The sequence below is a fragment of the Apaloderma vittatum genome, unplaced genomic scaffold (assembly GCF_000703405.1).
Source record: "Apaloderma vittatum isolate BGI_N311 unplaced genomic scaffold, ASM70340v1 scaffold22320, whole genome shotgun sequence".
NCBI classification, from domain to species: domain Eukaryota; kingdom Metazoa; phylum Chordata; class Aves; order Trogoniformes; family Trogonidae; genus Apaloderma; species Apaloderma vittatum.
The window spans coordinates 1-19,536 of NW_009694237.1; the positions used below are offsets into that span (position 1 = coordinate 1).

At 40.1% G+C, this 19,536-nt stretch overlaps 1 protein-coding gene across 1 annotated transcript; it reads left to right on the top strand.

Moving 5' to 3' along the window:
- Nucleotides 1-1,234: 1,234 nt before the first annotated feature.
- LOC104272117 (cell division cycle protein 123 homolog) lies at nt 1,235-17,933 on the top strand (the record flags this gene model as incomplete). Its single annotated transcript, XM_009867026.1, has 7 exons — nt 1,235-1,306; nt 3,337-3,391; nt 4,183-4,215; nt 8,264-8,359; nt 9,071-9,177; nt 16,199-16,247; nt 17,858-17,933. Coding segments are annotated over 7 exons (488 nt in total), but the record flags the coding sequence as incomplete, so codon positions are not given.
- Nucleotides 17,934-19,536: the final 1,603 nt, after the last annotated feature.

Here is a 19,536-nt window from a genome sequence, read left to right on the forward strand (position 1 = left end):
TTCAGCCTGGAGAAGAGAAGGCTCTGGGAGATCTTATAGCACCTTCCAGTACCTGAAAAGGACCTACAAGAAAGCTGGGGAAGGACTGCTTACACAGGCATGTAGCGATAGGATGAAGGGCAATGGTTTAAAAGTGGAGCAGGGTAGGTGAACACTAGATATAAGGAAGAAGTTCTTTCCGTTGAAGGTGGTGAAACTCTGGCACAGGTTGCCCAGAGAGGTGGTGCAGACATTCAGAGTCAGGCTTGATGGGGCTCTGAGCACCCTGATCTAGTGGAATATGTCCCTGCTCACTGCGGGGGGGTTGGACTAGGTGACCTTTAGAGGTCCCTTCCAACCCCATGCATTCTATGATTCTGTGAGATATGGGGGATCTTTGTGGGACAGAGCTGGGCTGGAAGTGAGGAAGGCTTGTTCAAGCTGGAGTCCCAGCAACTGTTGTCCCTACTCCCTGAGGGGGTGTTTTGGGCAGCCCCAGGGGCAGGCTGGGTACCCCTGTGCTCCCTGCTCTCCTGGTGGGACTCTGCGCTGAGCACCAGCTGGTGTCTGCATCCCTGCTGTTCCCACTCAGTTAAAGAAACTGAGGCTGGATGTACCCAAATCAATTGTCTGACTTAGTGTTTCTGTGTATTTCTGGAAGCGAATTCTGCAGTTTCTAAGGTGCTGCTGCAAGTCGCAAGCAGGTTACGAGAACTACTAGTGACTCAGGAAAGTCGTGCTCAAGACAGTTGTCCTATTGGATCGGAAAGCACTGAAATCAGGCTTTTAGTAATCAAAGTGTTTAATCTTTTATGGTTTTTAGTTTTTCTCACATACATATTTTTGGTAAGTTTAGTGATAGTGCTACGTTTTTGGAATGTTTGGGCGGTATAGGCAAATTTTGTTTTGGATCTCAGAAAGGAAACCATTAGTTTGAACATGTTGTCTCCTCAGTGGCTGCACGCGCTCTTTGAATTTCTTAGAGCTTTGAAGGAATGGGTTATTTTTGTGTACTTCATCTAAAATTTTTGCCTCTTTCTCTGCTTTTCTGGAGGGGAAAATGAGTATTGTTTTTTGGGAACAGAGGAGAGGGAAGAAAGAGAAATGTTTTTTAATCATAGTGTTAGAATATAAAACGTACTGGTACTTACGTATGTTCTATTAGAAAACAAATTATTTTTGTTCAACTCCTGTTGTTATTTTAACAAGTAATATTAATAATAAATTATTAAAGAAATTCTCATATTTCCTCTAGTGTTATACTTCCTCTACCAGAGAATGTGAAAGAATATTTGCTGGATGATGGAACACTTGTGGTTTCTGGAAGGTAAAGAGTGTTTTTCCCCCATCCTCCAAGTATTAATACTGTTTTATATTCACAGTGCTATTTTGTATGCATATATTACATTTTGCATAAAGAGTTTTTAAAATTTGACCTCATACTGCATGAGCATCTGAACGGGCTGACTGTTGCTGACTTGCTGATGCCTGATGCAGATCCTAAAACCACTTAATACACTTCATTCTAGACCAAGTAAGGGTAGGTTTTTCTTTTTTTTTTCCCTGCCTTTCTTTGTGGAGTTCACCAGCCACTGGAGCGCACAGCCTGCTGGTTTGTGCCTGGTTGCTTTGATAAAGTTAGCACCAGTTCCAAAGCCTGGCCTGTCCCAAGCCATTCACACGCCTGCTGCCTCATCCAGGAGTGAAATGACATTACCCAAGCTTAATTCTCAATAAGATAAGCTATGTATAAAATCTTAGTAATTATTGAGTTTCTACAATCATCTGCACACATGTAATCTGCGCATATAACAAGGCTGTATGGCCTGTGCCAAGATCTTGGAGGAAGAAGAATGAGGTGGGTAGCTGTGAAGAAACAGTTGGTAAGAACTCAGGCCTTGTTTTTGTTTTCTGCTTAGAATCTCGCTGTATGGCTTCCTTGGAAGATGAATGTTGCGTGCATACATCTTGTTAATGCTCAGATTTGGAAATCAGTCCACACTCCATCATTTCCTAACTGGCAGTTTGCCTCTCGCAGAGCAACCAATTAGGCTGTGAGCGTAAGGGAGCTGTGTCTAATTTTTCAGGAATCAATTTATATAAAATAGAAGCTGTTTAAAAACCTTGTAAAGATGAAAGGTGTTATTTTTTTAAATCTTGAATCTAGAAAATTAGGATTGCTTTTTAATCCATTTTGGATAGGAAGCAATGTTGTCACCTGCTCCTGCAGAATTCTGCAACTTATTTAGCAGCAGCCATTTTTTTTTAATAAGCCTTCAAAATGCTGGAACAGAGGCTTTGATTTTACAGCTGTGTTATATGAACAATTTCTGCTGTCTTCAGTGGAATAATGGACAGCTGTATAATTGACTTAAATTCTATTTTTAAAGATGTTTCCGATTTTAAATCCCCCTTTAGGAACCAGTATTTCTCAAGGTCAGACTTTCTTAGCGAGAAGTGTGTGTGATCTTGCAGTCAAGGCCAAGATTGCTTCTGTCTTCAGTGAACTGGCATCAGACCTCTAGATGTCAAAAACTGACTTGGTAGTTTAGGCCCTATGGAAGCACATTCAGAGACTTCACTTGTTGAAGAGTTGACTTTTGGCACAGACATACATTTGAACTTAATCTGGTTGCTGGACAGACTTGCTGTGAAGAAGTGGTTTTCAAGAGCTTGGTCTTCTCCCTTAAGGTATTCACAGTTAGTTATGTGGGCTAAAAAGCTTTAAAAGTCACCTAAAACTCAAGAGAATATTTCTTCCAGATGTGCTAGTGTTCACAACAGCAGATCTTGCCTGAGTAGAAAAAAGGAACTTCTGGAAGAAGCTAATGACTGTGTATCTGCTCCCCGTAGGATCTTTTTTCTGTGTGTGAAGCATGAGAACGTTTTCTTTTCAGAACCAGAAAGTCACAGGGCAACATCTGAAACTGATATTTTATAAATTTTTACTTGGAGAAGGAGTACAAAGGCAAAGCATAATTTAAATTGAGCTCGTTTAAAAAGAAAAAAACCAACTTTGTTTAATTTGTGTTTCTCTCAGAGTACAGTAAAGTTGAAAAAGAGTGACTAACAGGGTGTCGAAAAGCTTCTATTATGGCATTTTCAGAGCACAAAATGATCTGCTAATTTGAAAGCAGCAAAGTGTTTGGAGTAGAGTGTGGGTCTGATGCCAGGGTGTTCGATCTTCCATTTTCTGTATTGGCTTCCTCTGATTTTTCTCAGTGGGGGATTTTGAGCTTTAGTCTTCTTATGAAAGCATTTTGAGATCAACAGCTAGTAGATGTTGTGGAAATGTAATATAAAAGGTTAAGACAAACTCCAGTGCTTAATTTTTTTCCTCCTAATTTTTTGTTTTAGAGAAGATCCGCCCAGTCACGCTCAGGAGGGGGGTGATGATGCAGAGGAAATACAGGTCTGTATTAAATAAAACTGAGTATTATGCCTCTTGAGAAAAATAGGGATGTGTAACCTGTTCTGCATAATTTATAAGTGAGGAGAGTACTTCACAAAAATATTAATCATGTGGTAGTTGCCTTGAAAAATTTAAAACCATCATCGTTTGTACTGTGACGCCAAGGAGGTTTTAAAATGTTTCTGTGCTTTTTCACGCAAGAAGTTTGTTTGGGTTTTAAAAAAAAAATTCTTGGTAATTGCATTTGTAATAATCAGTAAGGAATGTTGAAGAATGTTGGAGTTGAACTTAATGCCGTTTCTTGCCCTGAAAAATTAGAAGGAGAGTTCATTTGGAGGAATTATGTCAGAAGCAATGAAAGTTTCTAAGGCTGCAATAGTTCAGAAGGGTATTCTAGAATAAAAATGCTGAAAAATGTTTTAAGTGCAATGTGGCAGAAGTTACAAAAAGGAGATGGAAAAGAAACTAATGGAACATGGGGTCTAAGGATGGAAGTGCTGGAGCTGGAGACAAACTTTAGATTGGGAAACGACTGAGTTCTGAAATGTCCAAATTTGTGATATAAATCACAACTGAAATATATGTCTTCTTTTATCCATACTTTATAGAGTATCATTTCTGCTGACTATACAGTATTTTTTCGGAGAAGAGTGATGATATCATGTTACAGGAGCTCCTGGACAGTGATTTGATCTACGTGTTGTAGGAAGCCATATGAGTTCTGATGTTCTCCTGGTTTAAAGGATGTCTCAGAACACCAGTAACCTTTGAATTGTTCTTGTTTTTAACAGTGGTCAGATGATGAGAATACTACAACACTTAAGGTAAGGTCCTGTAAAAGCCTAACGTGGGTTTGCCAGCAGTATCCTTTCTGCAACCTCCTTGTTGCCAGTTAGAAGTATCTATCGCTGTATTTCACAATTTTCAGACCATTCTAGGCAGATGGCAGTGTAGATTGCTGTAACTTTAAAAAAGTTTCACTGGCTTAATTTTATTTAACTAAAAATAAAATGCTTTTCTTCATCCCCGACAATCACACACTTGTTAGACTCTAGGAAATGAACTGAAGTATGGCTCTAAATATAGCTGTCTTTCATTTTCACCACTTCGAATATCTCCCAATTACTTAATCAGAGTGAATGCAGAAGAAATGAAGCCCCTGCAGCTCAGTTTTCACAGCTCTTCTCTTACACCTGTGCCATTATTTCCTCCTCTTAAGTAAATGTCTTTCTACTTTCCTTTTTCTTTCTTCCTTTTCCTGTGTTTATGCTTGCCTTGCACTGTGTGTGGCTTAGAATTGGCAGAATTAGATTATGAAGCAGGCTCCTTTGATCTTTTTTTACATATTTTTTGAAAGTCAGAGTTAATATACTTGCATTTCCTGTCTACAGATACTATTACTTCAGTCCTGTTAGCTCCCTAATGTTCAGCATAGTGTTGGGTTGCTCACATTGCATTAGATGCAATAGGAACACAGCCCTGCTCTGAGCTGTGCATATGCTAACACGGAATTTATAGCCTAAATTTTAAAACTAATATATGCCAAATTTGCATGCACTAATAGCTTCAGTTCAAGTATCTCTACTTTGATAAAGCAGATGCCTTAAACTGTAAATTGTTCAGAACAGAGATTTTTGGTATCTTTGGTAACTTCTGTGAAGATCCTGTGAGTGTTACTAAAGAAATACTACCACAGAATCACAGAATGTTGGGGATTGGAAGGGACCTCTAGAGATCATCTAGTCCAACCCCTTGACAGAGCAAGATCACCCACAGTAGGTCACAGAGGAACGCGTCCAGGCAGGTTTTGAAAGTCTCCAGAGAAGGAGACTCCACACCCAACCTGGACAGCCTGTGCCAGGGCTCGGTCACCCTCACAGTGAAAAAGTTTTTCCTAATGTTTTTGTGGAATCTCCTGTGTTCCGGGGTGTACCCATTGCCCCTTGTCTTGTCATTGGATGTCACTGAGAAGAGCCTGGCTCCGTCCTCCTGACACTCACCCTTTATATATTTATAAACATGAATGAGGTCACCCCTCAGCCTCCTCTTCTCCAAGCTAAAGAGACCCAGCTCCTTCAGCCTTTCCTCACCAGGGAGATGTTCCACTCCCTTCATCACCTTTGTGGCTGCGCTGGACTCTCCCAAGCAGTTCCCTGTCCTTCTGGAATGGAGGGGGACTTTTCATTATAGGGTGCTCCACAGTAAGGACGTAGATAATCAAGAGGTATGAGACCCATCAGAAGGGTACAGGCCAGGTGATTTCAGTTTAGCTAGGTAAGTGTTGTGTACTGTGTACGGATTACAGCTTTACAGTTCATGTTTTACTGAGACTGACTGGGGTGGAGTTGACTTTAAGCTCTTGCCGAATAGTGCTCGCATAGCATCAAGGCTTGCTCTTCTCCCAGGGCTTGCTCTTCTCCCAGTCTGCTCTGTGCCTGTCGCCCAGTGACTAGGCTGGGGATAGGCAAGAGGAGGAGAGGGAGACAGAGCCGGGACAGCTCTCCCAAATTGCCTTCAGGGGTATAACATCATGCTTAGCAAGAAAAGCAGGGAGACAGAGCCGGGACAGCTCTCCCAAATTGCCTTCAGGGGTATAACATCATGCTTAGCAAGAAAAGCAGGGATAGAGGGAGAGGAGGGATGTTTTGGCCTCCCAGGTGGGTCTTGTTCAGAGATTTGCAGAGCTGTGTCTTTTGCCCAGCCTGGAACTTTGAAGGTGTTTAATAATGAACATGATGTGTGCCTGTGGCTAGTTCTTACAAAAATACACCTACATTTGGTCCAAGAAGGAGATTCTAAAAGTAGAATTTCACAACATGCTCTTTACCATCTGATGAATTTGGTAGACGATTGCTCTGAAGACTCCAGCCGTGGCAGATAGGCTTTCTCTACCTGAAAACTAGAGACTGCTCTGAGGCCAGCGAGTGAATGGAAATAGTCTTCTGTGCTTTTAAGTGTTGCCTGTTACCACTTTGACTGCGAAGAAGAGAGTGAAGAAACAGCTTGTGTAGAATGTAGAGGGGTGGGGAGCTGCATCGGGAGTTAGCACAAGAGATGAGAATGAATCAATTTACAATGTGGAAGCTGAACAGGGAGGCACTAAGGACCATAATATATAAATGATAGGGGGACAGGCTGGAGGCTGCTGTTTTGCCTTCACTGTCAGCCTAGGGCATTCATATTTTACTAACTATAATTCTCTGGGGTTTTTTTGGAGCGGTAAGGTGGGCTGCGATTGTGATTATTCTCATTTGACGACCAACGTGAGTCATCACATGGAACTTGTTTCTCTTGCCCTTTCTATATTCAGAAGAAGAATTAGAGTATAGGAGTATAGAAAATTCTCTGTTTAAAAACCCATGCATTAATAACGATGGTTGCAAAGTCAGGCATTCAGAATTTAGGAAATGCTAGAATCTAGCTTGTTTGTGCAGCCTTAGAGCTATCCTCATGTCTATATTTTGTCACTTGTATTAATCAAATTACGTGATGGTAACATTTCCCCAGGGAGGAATTCCCACCAGTATGTGCTGGTGTTACATACGTGTTGTGACTCCTGACTTCTGTCACAACGAGAGGAGATTGGATCAGGGTGCAGTGGATGAAGAGTTGGACTTCTTGCAGGAACAATTTCAAGAATTGACTGAAGCTCTAAAAATAAAGAAAAAAGAGAGAAGTGCTTTTTCAGTTGTTCAAGGTAGTTTCCCATGGAGACTAAGGAATGTACTGTAAGGAAAGATTCTGAACGTTTGAAGTTCAGTCTAAGTCATTGTGCTAAAATGTGAGAGGGGTTTTTTTTTAAGTGTTAGCATTTGTGGGGGCTGCAGAAAGGAGATGCCAAAATGTATGAACTTTTTTTTTGATCACTTCTGTTGCTGCGAGGGCTTTATTGTTTTAAAGACATCAGTTAACTTTAGCCTTGAAATTATCTTTGAGTTAAAAAAATATTCCAGCAAAAATAGTGTTCTATACTTTTGCTAGAAATCCTGTTGTGAAAAATCTTTGACATAGGCTGAAATGCTTTCATGTTATTTTAAAGGTCAGCAGTCTCATTTTTTTCCTATCCTGCCACATGCAGAGTGGAGTTTATAACATTCTGAGATTTTTCTTTCTCTAACTTATGTTTGGAGCGTTGACAATGTTGTTTACAAGACAAGGTTTTCTAGTCCAACCTGTACCTTTGCGGTGTGTCCTCTATTTTGATGCAATATATTGTTAAGGGGCTACTTTAAGACCTAATTTAAGAGCTGATTCGTTAAAGTGTTACCAGCAACACTTTGTAAAACTAAAGCTTAAATGAGGGGCTGTCACTCAAATTGTCTATGAATTGATTTATTTACTTTTCCTGTCTTAATGTGCTCCTCCATGCAGCTATAGAACTTTGAAAAACTGGAACTGATCCCTTTCTACCTTCTAGTGCTTGGACAGAATGCTACAATATTTGTAGTTCTAAACAAACTGGTTTGGAAGTTAGTTTTTAATTTTTCATTGATCTTACTTGGATACAATAATCTACCATCAGGTACAACCCCCCATGTATTTAAGGTCTGGTTATTTGACTTTGATGTTTGCCAACTGTTGCACCTTTCATGATGAACGTTCATGAAGTTTTGGGGTTTCCCCTGAAATTCAAGGAGTCTTGCTAGTACTGAGAGTGAGAACTGGAAACATATTCAATTTTCTCTTTCGAAAGAACATCAGAGGTGATGGTTAAGTGATTTATTTCTACACAAACATTATTTTTATGGGGTTCTTGGTTCCTGATTTTGGGCATGTTCATCCCTTCTACAGTATGTATTTCTAATGGTATTGACTACGCTTCACTACTGAGTGTATTGATGTTGATTTTCTTTGTTGTTGTTTTTTGTTCAGGCACCAGAATTTCCTGAGTTCACAGCTAAAGTTCAAGAAGCAATAAGTTCCTTGGGTGGCAGTGTTTTTCCCAAACTTAACTGGAGTGCTCCTAGGGTAAGAATGCTGACTCCCCAAACTTGTAGCAGATGGTAGCATATGGATTTTTTTTGTTTGTTTGTTTTATTTTAATGCCTTGGAAAGTCAAAGAGACTAGCAATTCTGATGAAGAAAGAAGTGACAGAGAAGATAGCGGTGAAGTACGATGCAGTAAATTGTTCTGGTGGGTGAGAGCTAGCTTGGTGCACTGTTCGGTGAGGCTCGTGCAAGACAGTGCTGTCTTTCTTACGTAAACCGCTGTATCCATGTCACAGATAACAGAATGATGGTCAGACTCTTCTCATTGAGGATACTAGTTGAAAACTTTGCCTGGGATAAAGATTAAAACCCTACTTTTTTTTAAAAAAAAAAAAGAATAAACGTCTCTCTAGTTAATTTTAGATACTCGAACTATACGTTAAGAATGAGTGCACCTAAATGTTTTTGTGTGTTGCCAGGGGAAACTTGGGTTCGGTCAGGCATTCCAAGAAAGTGCCTGGAAGCAGTAGCGTAAAACCTTGATTGTCTAACTGTATTTCCTCTGCTTTCAACAGAGTATCTGTAAGAAAAGCAGTAACTGTTGTGTCTTTGAAAACAGCTAATGAGGTTTTCTTCAAAATAAAAAAAATTCTGCCTATATTTCAAATGTTGCGTAATACTTAGGTAGATCTGCAGCTTGCATTCCTTCCTGCTAGTAAAGTGTGGCTTTGGATAATCTTTTTTGTTTAGGATGCCTACTGGATAGCGATGAACAGCTCTCTGAAGTGTAAAGCTCTCAGTGACATCTTCCTCCTCTTCAAGAGTTCAGACTTCATTACTCGTGACCTCACTCAGCCGTAAGTAGATTTCTAGCAGACAATCTTATTTATACCCAGTCAAAAAACCCAAACAAACCGATCCTCTGAGGGTAGATTTTCAGCTCTTCTGAAAGATCTTGCTCTGTACTGTACAGTAATGGTAAATATCTGATACAAAACCACATATTCGCATTTAAAATTTGTTCAGGCACAGCGATACAAGTTTCAGGTACAGTAATAAGTTAGTTGTTCCTTGAAGCTCCCCTCACCCCTTCCCTCCTCTTTCTTTGTCTTCCTCCACTGTGTCAAAATAAGCACCAAGTCCAATTTAATGCAGAGAAGTGCAAGGCAGATTATCTTCCTTGGTACTCACTGTGAGTGAGTCTTTCCTAGTAAACCAGAACTGTTTGCCTAGCTTCAGTCGACGAGAGAGGAGCAGCCTCCCTTTTATTCTTACATTCTGTCTTTTAGTATGCAAATGAGAGCTCCTCCTGAACCCAGGTTTTTGTAGCTCTTCAACAAATGCACTCCAGGACTCATAGTTACAGACAAAATTACAAATACAATGTTCTTGAGGTATATCTTGTCTGCTCACATGAAGAGAGTACTTAATTGTATAGGAACTGTTTCTTCCTCTAGTACCTGCGTCTGATTCATGTCTCTCATTTCTAAAATACGGCATTTTTCTGAAAGAACATAGAATTATTGGAATTTAATGTTCTTGTCACAATTACTGCTATTTTCAGAAAAGCAGAATTTCAAAGAAAAAGGGCAATCTATGGCTTGGAATCCAACAAACTGCTTTCCATTAACTATTCAGTGCTTACTTATATTGCTGAAACATTTAGGAGCCTCAGTCAAATGCAGGGCACTTGTTTTAGGTGCTTTGTAGAGGTTTACCAGGCGTAATACCTATGTTAAGTAGGTTGCCTGTGCTGAGTAGCTTATGATCTGATAAGAGTTGTCTAAAATGTGAAACCAGTTGCATTAGTGCTGTGCAACTGCGTTCTTTATTTATTCCTGCAACTCTAATAACACTCCTTTCCCCCAGTTTGTGGGTACATAAAAAAAAAAAAGATAGGTAGCAACGTCCTCATCCTTATCTCTGCATTTATGGAGCGCTAGCAACGCTGTCAGTCCCGTTCTGATGCTCGGTTTTACATTACGTTTAACCTGCAACGTTACAAGGTGCAGGGGTAGAGACTGAGAAGGAGGGGAGAAGATGCTGGAGTGAGAAGACAGTGTGAAAAATATGTTGGCCTAGGGGAACAATTGTGAACATTGAGAATTCGTGATGAGAAATCTGTAGCTTACATTTCAGAGGTGGGTGAATAGTGATTCTCAGAAGACTTTGATGCCTTACCAAGGAGCTTTTTTCCTGGTTACCACTGCTGGGGGGTTAGGTGACTTGGCCAGGTGTCTTAAGGACAGTTTGCTCGGAGGATTGAGCGCTAAAATATGTGTCCTTCCTTGGAACTGCCTTCAGGACTGAGTCTTGTGGATCTGAAAAGAAGTTTACATTTTGTGTCATCCCTTTGTGAATATTAATAAGTTTTTTGAACTCTACTGTCCTCATGTATAAAGAAATTCAGCAAAAAGTACCCTGAGCTCTTTGGAGAATTCTTGTGTAGTTAACCACTTTCTAATGAATCTGGGACACGATCAAGTGTTCAGCAAGCACCACTTGATTTTTAGAAGACGTGGCAACTCTGCGTGCATGTTTGCACTCTTAGTTTACGCCACTTGTGTGGTAGAATGAATTGGTTTGACTGCCTTCACTGAGACTGAAATCAGAGTATTTTCTGTCAGATTTTATATCAGGTAAAGTTAGTGCCTCAGTTGTTCACCTTCCTCTCTGCAGACGGCGCTGACCTAATGTGTTCCAGCTCCTGTGTTGTGAGATTGCACAGCACAAGTGTTAACTCGAACCATCAGTAGTTTCACCTTCAGTTCACACCAGCCTAAGAATAGTAATGGCTGAGCAACCTGTAGCAGGCACGTTCTCTTCTGCTCATCCTGCTGTGGGAGAAAAACCTCTGGCAGAGACACCACCTCCAATCGCAGTAGTCTAATCCATTTAGACTCGTTTCCCGGTGTGATAAGACCCCACAGGCCACCCGATAGCACAGCTCAGCTGGTGGGTGGTAAGTAAGCAAAGCTTGGGATGTGATTGTGGGATCAGCACCTAATCTAAAGGTTAAGTTGCATTTGAGAAGTGTTGTATTTATTTCCCTTCCTATAAAGTCTAACCTAATGTTGGTATAAATTTGGGTTATGATTTTGGGTTGGTTTATTTGTGTGTTAGAACAAGCTTTATTACTTTGGTGAGGTAGAGTTAATATGGATGGCGCAGCCTTGCGGTTGTCATGAATTTGAATTGAAGTTGTACTTAAAACTAGGGTAATGTGTGTAATGTGTAAAATCACGTTGTTCTCTATGTATCTTATATTTTATGAATATGTTGTACTTGATTTAAGTGCCTATTATTGTCCAGTCGGTGCATGGTATTTCTATATCGCTAAGTTATTTGCACAAAATGCCTCCACCCAGACAGTGAAATGATTATGGCTGAATCAGAGCAGTGGTCTTCCTTAATTACACTATTGATTAGCTGCCAGTTTTCTAGTCCTTAGCAAGCAGAAATTTAAAATGTAGCTGGCATAAGAACATGAAGTGCTGAACAAGTGAAAGTCGGATACCTAATACATCCAAATCCCTTGGAAGGGCTACTCAGGGAGGATGAATACACAATATTTCTACTTCTTTCATTAATACTCAGTATGGTTTAAAAGTTTCTCAGTCTAAGTAACAGCAGAACAGTTGTGTACAGGTTTTTGTTTGTTTTGTTTTCTGTTCAACTGTATTAAGGCGTCAAAATATGGAAAAGACTTGGCAATGGCAATTTTGAAGGTCTCTTTCTTAATCCAGCTTTGCCAGCAATGTGGCACTTGAGGCAAACCACTTTCTTTGCCTCTTCCTTCCTCTCCCCATCTGCTAATCCAGTTATCAATCTGTAAGTTGTTTGGGTCAGGGAGCTGCCCTTGCTGTTTGTTCTCAGCTGCAGCGAGTGCTGAGAAAACTTCAGATGTGCAGCACTTCGGAACAAACCATAAAAAAAATACTGCCTTAATGCAACTAAACTGAGCACGACTTAGATAAGCTTTGACTGTTTTAAATGTTTGGATTCTCTCATGATGTTGACGCTTTGTTTGCTTGAAAAGTTCAGAATAATGAGTTAACGTTCCTCCTTGTTAATTTTGTATAAATTAACAAAGGCTTCAGAGCGATGCGCTTGTTAACGCAGTTGATGTTGTTTCCACTTCAAAGCAAGCTTTCCCTTTTACTTAGCTGAGTTCACACAAAAAACCCAACTTGTGGGTGGCGTGATCCTTAACTTTTCAGATTTTAATGTAGGTTTTCAAAAACTTTGTGCCGTGGCTATGTGATTAAAAAATCCAAACAAGTCCCTTTCTAACTGGAATTGCTGTTAAGTGATTAAAATGCCTCTTGAACAAAAATCCTTTTAAAACTCTGTTGAGAGTATTGGTTTAGAACAGTTTTCTTCCTTATTGTCAGAAAGTGTGGTCTACATTTTGTTAAAGGTGGATTGCCTACCTTGAGACTAGTGTTATGTATTAGCAGCAGTTCAGTTGTAAGATAAGCTTAGTGTTATATCGTGCTCTTTAATAAACTTTGGAAATTTTGTGAAACTTTGGAAATTGTTCCTGTCCTACAGGGCAATATTGGATGGTTTCAGTCTGCAGATGCTACTATTGGGATTTTGAAGGCTGAAGTGTTCTTATTTTTCCAGTTGTTTAATAATCACAACTGTGTATTAATGTGCAAGATACAAAGGAACATGGGAGGAGATGCACGTTTTTTTATTTTTTATTTAGGTGTTTATAAGGGGAAGTGGTTATGATTTAAGTGGCTGTTTCTGTGAAAGGTTGAGAAAATCTGCTCTGGAGTGAGATTTAGCCCATCAGGCTCCTGAGCACATTTGTGTAACTTTAAAACCTAGCAGATGTTTCAGTGCTTTTTTGTTTTTAAACTATTATTCTGACTGTATTCTTGATGCCAGCCTTAATGCTTCTCAAGATTGAATTACGCTTTATGAAGAAATTACAGAGTTTTTCTGAGATGTGGAGGAATAACAGCGAGTGTTCTCCCGACAGAACGTAGGAGGCAGTGTTGGCTCACGAAGATGTGACCTGGCGCTCAGGATACCTTTTTGTGAGATCTGTAGCTGTTAGTGCAGATGCTCCACATGAGAGGATGTGGAAAATGAGGCCTTTGATGTGCTTTTTTTTTTTTTCTTGAGGTTTTATTCACATCCTATTTTTCCTAGCAATTTATAGGGTAATACAAGATCCTTTTTTGAATAGTGCATGAATTTCCAATTTCTTTTAGGCCTTAAAGTTCCAGCAAGGATCAATATTCAAGAAATAAAGATTTTTCCTTTAGAAGTTTCTCTTTGATTTATTTTTTATTTCATTTTATTTTTAATTAAGGTTTTAAAATAGATTGTAAGGTGATAGCAGGGGAACAGTCAGCTATGGAATAACTTTTACAATTCTCAGTACATTCATAATAGTTTATTATCACAGAATAATCTCAGTGATTTGCAAATCTTTGCAGGGTAGCTACTGTAAGTCTGAAAAACCTTCTTAAACTACCCTTCTCAGTGGTGAGAGCTGAACCATAGAGTGGCTTCATTTAGCATGTTGTCTTGTTAAGTGTATATATATAAGCATTTGAAGATTAATATGCAACTGCTATGTAGAAAGAGACTTTTTTTTTTCTGCTCTTGAGATCTATGTGTAAATCTGTAAACACGCTGTTGACTACACTGCAAGGCCCGTATCACTCGAGTTTAATTCCTTCACCCTTAGTAGTGTTTAAAACAACAATTTTCAAAGGCTACAGAGAAGGGAGTCCAGATTTCTCTAATTTCCTGAAATCTTACTGATTTTTCTTTCATGTACCCCCAAACCCAAATGGGATGCAGGTTAAAGAAACCCTGCTTAGCCTTCTGCCTCGTAGGATCAAAAGGCCACGTGTAACAGGTGAATTTGGCTAGGTGTGAACAATTAATGCTACAAGAAGTTGGTAGAAAATATAAAATAGCAGCTACCTCAAGTTGACCAAAATTTGCACCCCAAAAAGGTGTATTAGTAATGTCCTTTTATTGGCAAAACCTCACAATACTATTTAGAAGGAAAAAGAGGCTAAGAAAACCCTTGAGTTTCTTTTGTCTTTCTTCGCGTTCTCCCATTTTTTCCTCCTTAGTGCTCAGTCCTGTGTCACTGAGACTCAAGAACAGTGTTACTGCATCTCACAGTATTTTTGTCTATATTCATCGTTTCGCCTGGCGCCAGTACCTGAGCAGCCTGTGTGGTTTGGGATGGCACCCAGGGATTTCATTTTCTGACTTAAAAGGAAAGAGGAAATATCTTTCCCCACATAGCTTTCACCCAAAATATTTGAGGGTTGAGTGGAGGATAATTTTGATTGTTTGTAAGGCTGGTTTTCGACAGCTGAAAAAGACCACCTGTTAATGGAATGGGGCAGATTGCTTCATGTCTCAGATATGAAAATCTGTGAGAGGTAACACAGGTCCTAGGGTGCAGGGACTGTAAAACTCCGTGTGCTGTAACTGTGCAAGTCCAGTCCACTTCAGCTTCCTTTTTATATCTAGTTGGTGATCGGTTTTGTGTGGGGCATATTTTCTTGAGCGTCTACCAGCATGCATGCTAGTAAGTGAGGAATTTGGAGCCTAGCAAAACTGCAAGCTCCCACGAGTTTGTTTCTGTTGCCTGACAGATCTTAGATGGCGACGAATATAAACTGTCGTTGAAGGATGTTATCTGTTTACACAGGCTTACAGATACGTATGATCTGTTTGATTACAGCACTTTTGGAGAGCGTGCCGGCTACCACCCTTCTTTTCTGCATGCGGTGGATATTGAAGTTTAAAGTAAAATGTGTGACATTTATTTCTGCTGGCATCGTACTGACTGAACTCTTGCAACAGCTTCGATCCCAAGGCTGGGCAGCCACATCCTGCAAATGCAATGCTTCTATTAGAGATGTTAAACTTTGGGATTGCTTAATGAAGTTCAGTGCCAAAGAGAGATAGTACAAATGTTGCCATTTAAGACTATTGCTCAGCATGACCCTGTACACAGTTCTTTGCATCAAAATAGCTCGTTGCCGGCAAGGTCAGGGAGTGCATTTAGAAGGAAAATGCATGTTCCTTTGCTAAATCCCTTTGAAAATTACAGGACTTATTGCAAGGTTTGTTGTGAAACAACAGAAGGGTACTATATAGGAGTTGGCTTGGGTATAACTGCCTCCGTTCCTGATGGTTCCTGAAAGGTGACAGTGTCATCTCCTCCTCACAAGGGACAAAACCCTGACATCTGCTTGCACTTCTGGAAATAGTTGTGTTTATTCTCACTCTCAAGAGATTTGTGAGAGTATTGCTTAAGGCTCTTAATTTAGAAAGACAGCGTGCTGTGGAATCGAGAGTGCCGAGCAGTGCCGTTTCGCATCCCTTATTCATGGAAATCGACTGCTGCGAGGCATGATGCTGTGTCTCTGCTGTGTGCTTTAGGAAGTTAAACATGAGAAGCACTAGGGGAAACATGCTGCAATGAAACTAGATGAGATTGCTCAAGTTTATGTGGTTCTTTGAAAATCCAGTTATGCCAACACAGCAATAAAAAGGAAAGGAGCAGCACTGTTGATTCAGACAGAAAAAACTCAACAATGAATAAATGCTCACATTTTAGCCACACCCTTGTCCAAATTTAAGTGTTTCCAAATTACACTAGATGAAAAGAGGTGAATTTTTCTTTTTTTTTTTTTTTTTATTTTTTCCCCCCTCCTGATAATTGTCAAAAAGAAGTTTGTTATTGGTGTATTGAATTTATGTGGTTTATGTGTCTTGGAGATATTTTAGCGGGTTTATGATTCACAGTTTGGGGTTATTTTTCTCGCCGTGTCTAAAATCTTACATCTAAAAGCAGATTTTGATGCCTGTGCCTTACTTTTCCAGATTTATTCACTGTACTGATGATTCCCCTGATCCTTCCTTGGTCTACGAGGTAGGACTCTTTAAATGATTTCCAGGTAATTGCTCACGGGCAGGGTGCCATTTGTGCTTGGGTAATGCCCATAAAATTCTGTTTTGTTTTGTTTTAATCCTGTTGCTTGGGCAGTGCAGGGAAGTCTGGTTAAGCACTACCGGTCATAAAGAGTTCATTTACAGATCAGATGAACCAAAAGGTCAGACTTTTGAAGCTTCTTTGCAATTTCCTTTCACGTCTGTCAGGTTTTTCCAGGAAGGTCAAGTTCAATAGCTGAAAGTCGTATATATTCTTGATAGCGTGCTGCCTCTGAATATCCCAACTGAGCTTACAATGAGAAGCTGGCTGTGGTGGCTGGGGACATCCTGAAGTGGTCTATCACATCTTGTTTTATATGTTCAATACTAGATGAAAATGTTAAGCTAGTGATGTAGATATTAACAGTGCTTTAAACTGTGCTGTTGCTTTTATGATAGTGTTGAGTCGTTTCTCTAATAATATATTTTTTTAATGTAAATGCAACATTTGTTATCATCCTGTAGGCTTAAAAGGGCTTTAGAAAAGTGAATGAACTCCATTTTTTTTAAAGCATTGTCTAATGTGCTCTATAGATATATAGGACATCTAAAAGTCAGATCAAAGTATTTCATTTTTATACTGCAGTTAGGAATGTCATCTTTGATTAGTGAAGTTTCTCTTCTACAGTTGATAGGTGTTGGGAGTTTCCAATATCCAGTAGCAATAACTGAAGCCTTAAAAATAGTGGCTCCATCTGAATACTTCAGTTTAGGAAATGCAGAAACTTGAGAAAGTGCCAGAGATACACTTTAATTACCAGGCAGTCTGTCCTATTGACTATAATAGTTTGGTTACTATTTCCATCCATTGTCCTTATTTCAGCTGGTTTGCGCCTTCAAAGGCGTCGCAGAATTCTGCTTGGGTGTGTACCAGAGTGGAGGTTGATTTGGTTAAATTTAATTCCGCTCTCAGCTCTTTTGACTAGGAGCAACATTCTGCCAAGTCCCTGACAGATTTGTTGGGTTGTTCTCTACGCTTTATCATTAACGTAACTTTGAAGTTGTTTTATAAATAATTTCACGGTTATAAATACCGTGCAAAGTGGAAGAGCATAAGGTAATTAAGGTGAGAAGGAGCCTGGGGAGGTCTGTCATCCGTTCTCATCCTTAAAGCCAGGTAAGTGATGAGATCAGAGTGGGTTGTCTGACATTTTACCAAATCTGCTCTGAAAACCTCAGTGAATAGAGGCTGTGGAACCTCTCTGAGGGAGCTGTGCTAATGCTTGATGGTCCTTGTGATGAAAAAGTTTAATTTTAGGTCCAGTCTGAGCCTTTCTACTTTGGACTAGACAGTCTTTAAAGGTGCCTCCCAACCGAAAGCATTCTGTGACTCTATGAAATTAACATTTGAGTCTAATCGCTTTGAAGTATTTGCGAAGATGATTATGTGACTCGCAGGTTAAGGTTGTTTGGTTTGCTTGCATCAGGAGTAACTTTAGAGGTCATCTTACCATTACAGCAAAACCCTGTGTCTAGAAGGCATCCCTGTTGGCAAGAAGTTACCTGGTACCTTTCTGAAACACTACTTTGTCATTTGTTTTTTCTCTGTAGCTTGTTCTTCGCAAATGGTGTGAACTAATCCCTGGTGCAGAATTCAGATGCTTTGTCAAGGAAAACAAGCTTATAGGTAAGGATTTTCTTAAAGATAAAATTATTAGGTAAAGTTCTGAGGAGTGTCTCTGATTCATTGAATCAGAGCTAAATCTGAAGGAAGTTCTTTCTTATCACACGTCATTTATAGAATTAATGTTTTCCTCTTTCTGTCATTTAGGGGGGCTGGTTAGGTCAGTTGGTTAGAGTCGTGGGTTTGATCCCCATTCGGTCCCCATGTGTTGCCTGATCTGGTTGAGAGGCGTCTCTGCCCATGACAGGGAGGTTGGATTAAGTGATCTCTAAGGTCCCTTCCAGCCCAGGCCATTCTATGATATAAAATGTGGCATGCCATGTTTCTCTTTCCACTGCATTTGAAAGCCTGACAACACAGCATGCTCAGTGTCACAGTGGGAATATTTTTAATTCTAATTATTAATTCAGGAACTTCGCTCAAAGCCATTTTGCAAGTGACTCTCTCATATGCAGGAACAAATTGAATTGTAGCCACCTTGCAGAATGGATAGGGAGGCAGTTGGGTGTTATGCTGATAAACTGTGACTACATGGGGATATTGCATGGAGGAAGTTGGGGAGCTCAGAATGCGTCCACTGGTGTATGAGGTATCTGAGCTCATATTAGTGTAGCTGAGTCAGAAAACCTGTCGATATGTTACTCTGGTTCAAAAACTTCTGTGTAAAATGTTTCAAATGACACTGAACAGCGAGAGTATCAACAGCATGCAGAGGGCTGATGGGTTCTTCAGGAGACCTGTGACAGCTGGAGGACAGGTGCTACAGCGTGTATCTTAAGCAGCTTTAGGGTAAATTTAGCTGAATTACACTCCTCTAGATATACTGGCTGCTCTCTGCTCTCTGTAACAGGAGCTTAGACATCTAGTGCACATGCAGGTGCTTGAACTGAGGAGTGTAGTTTCCAGCTAAATAGTGTTCTGGAGTTTGAATTAGTTTTTGGTGTTTTCTACCGTGGAATCTTTAAAGATGAGCAGAAATGTAAATAGCACAGGACTGATGCACACTTGTCGTTAACAAAATTGAATCTTTCTACTTAAGCTCCTCTGACATGGAAATGTTATGGCAGTGATGTAGCAAAGCTCTATCCAGACTTTATAGGAAGGAAGATATTTTTTTGCTTTAAAACAAAACCAAGTTTGCACATTCTGTGTGTCTCCTACTTTCGTATTCACAAGCATCAAGATGCATGTATGCAAGTGGTCTCTCCGGGGTTCCTTGTGGTGATATAAATAAAAAAAAACTTCTATAAATGTGTCAATAGCAAAAGAAAGACCAGGGAGAGCCTCCATCCTGAGCTAAACCCAGGAGGAAATACAATGACAAAAGATGAGGATAAGGCTGAGGTGCTTAATGCCTTCTTTGTCTCAGTCTTTACTAATAGAAACACCTGTACCGAGGGAAGCCAGCCCCTCAAGCCAAGAGACAGGGGCCAGGAGCAAAATGTCAGCCCCATAATCCAGAAGGAGATGATCAGGGACCTGCTGCTCCACGTCGATGTCCTAAAATCTATTGGACCAGATGGGGTACATCCTAGAGCACTGAAAGAACTGGGGGGGGTGCTCACCACACCACTGTCCATCATTTATCAGCAGTCCTGGCAGACTG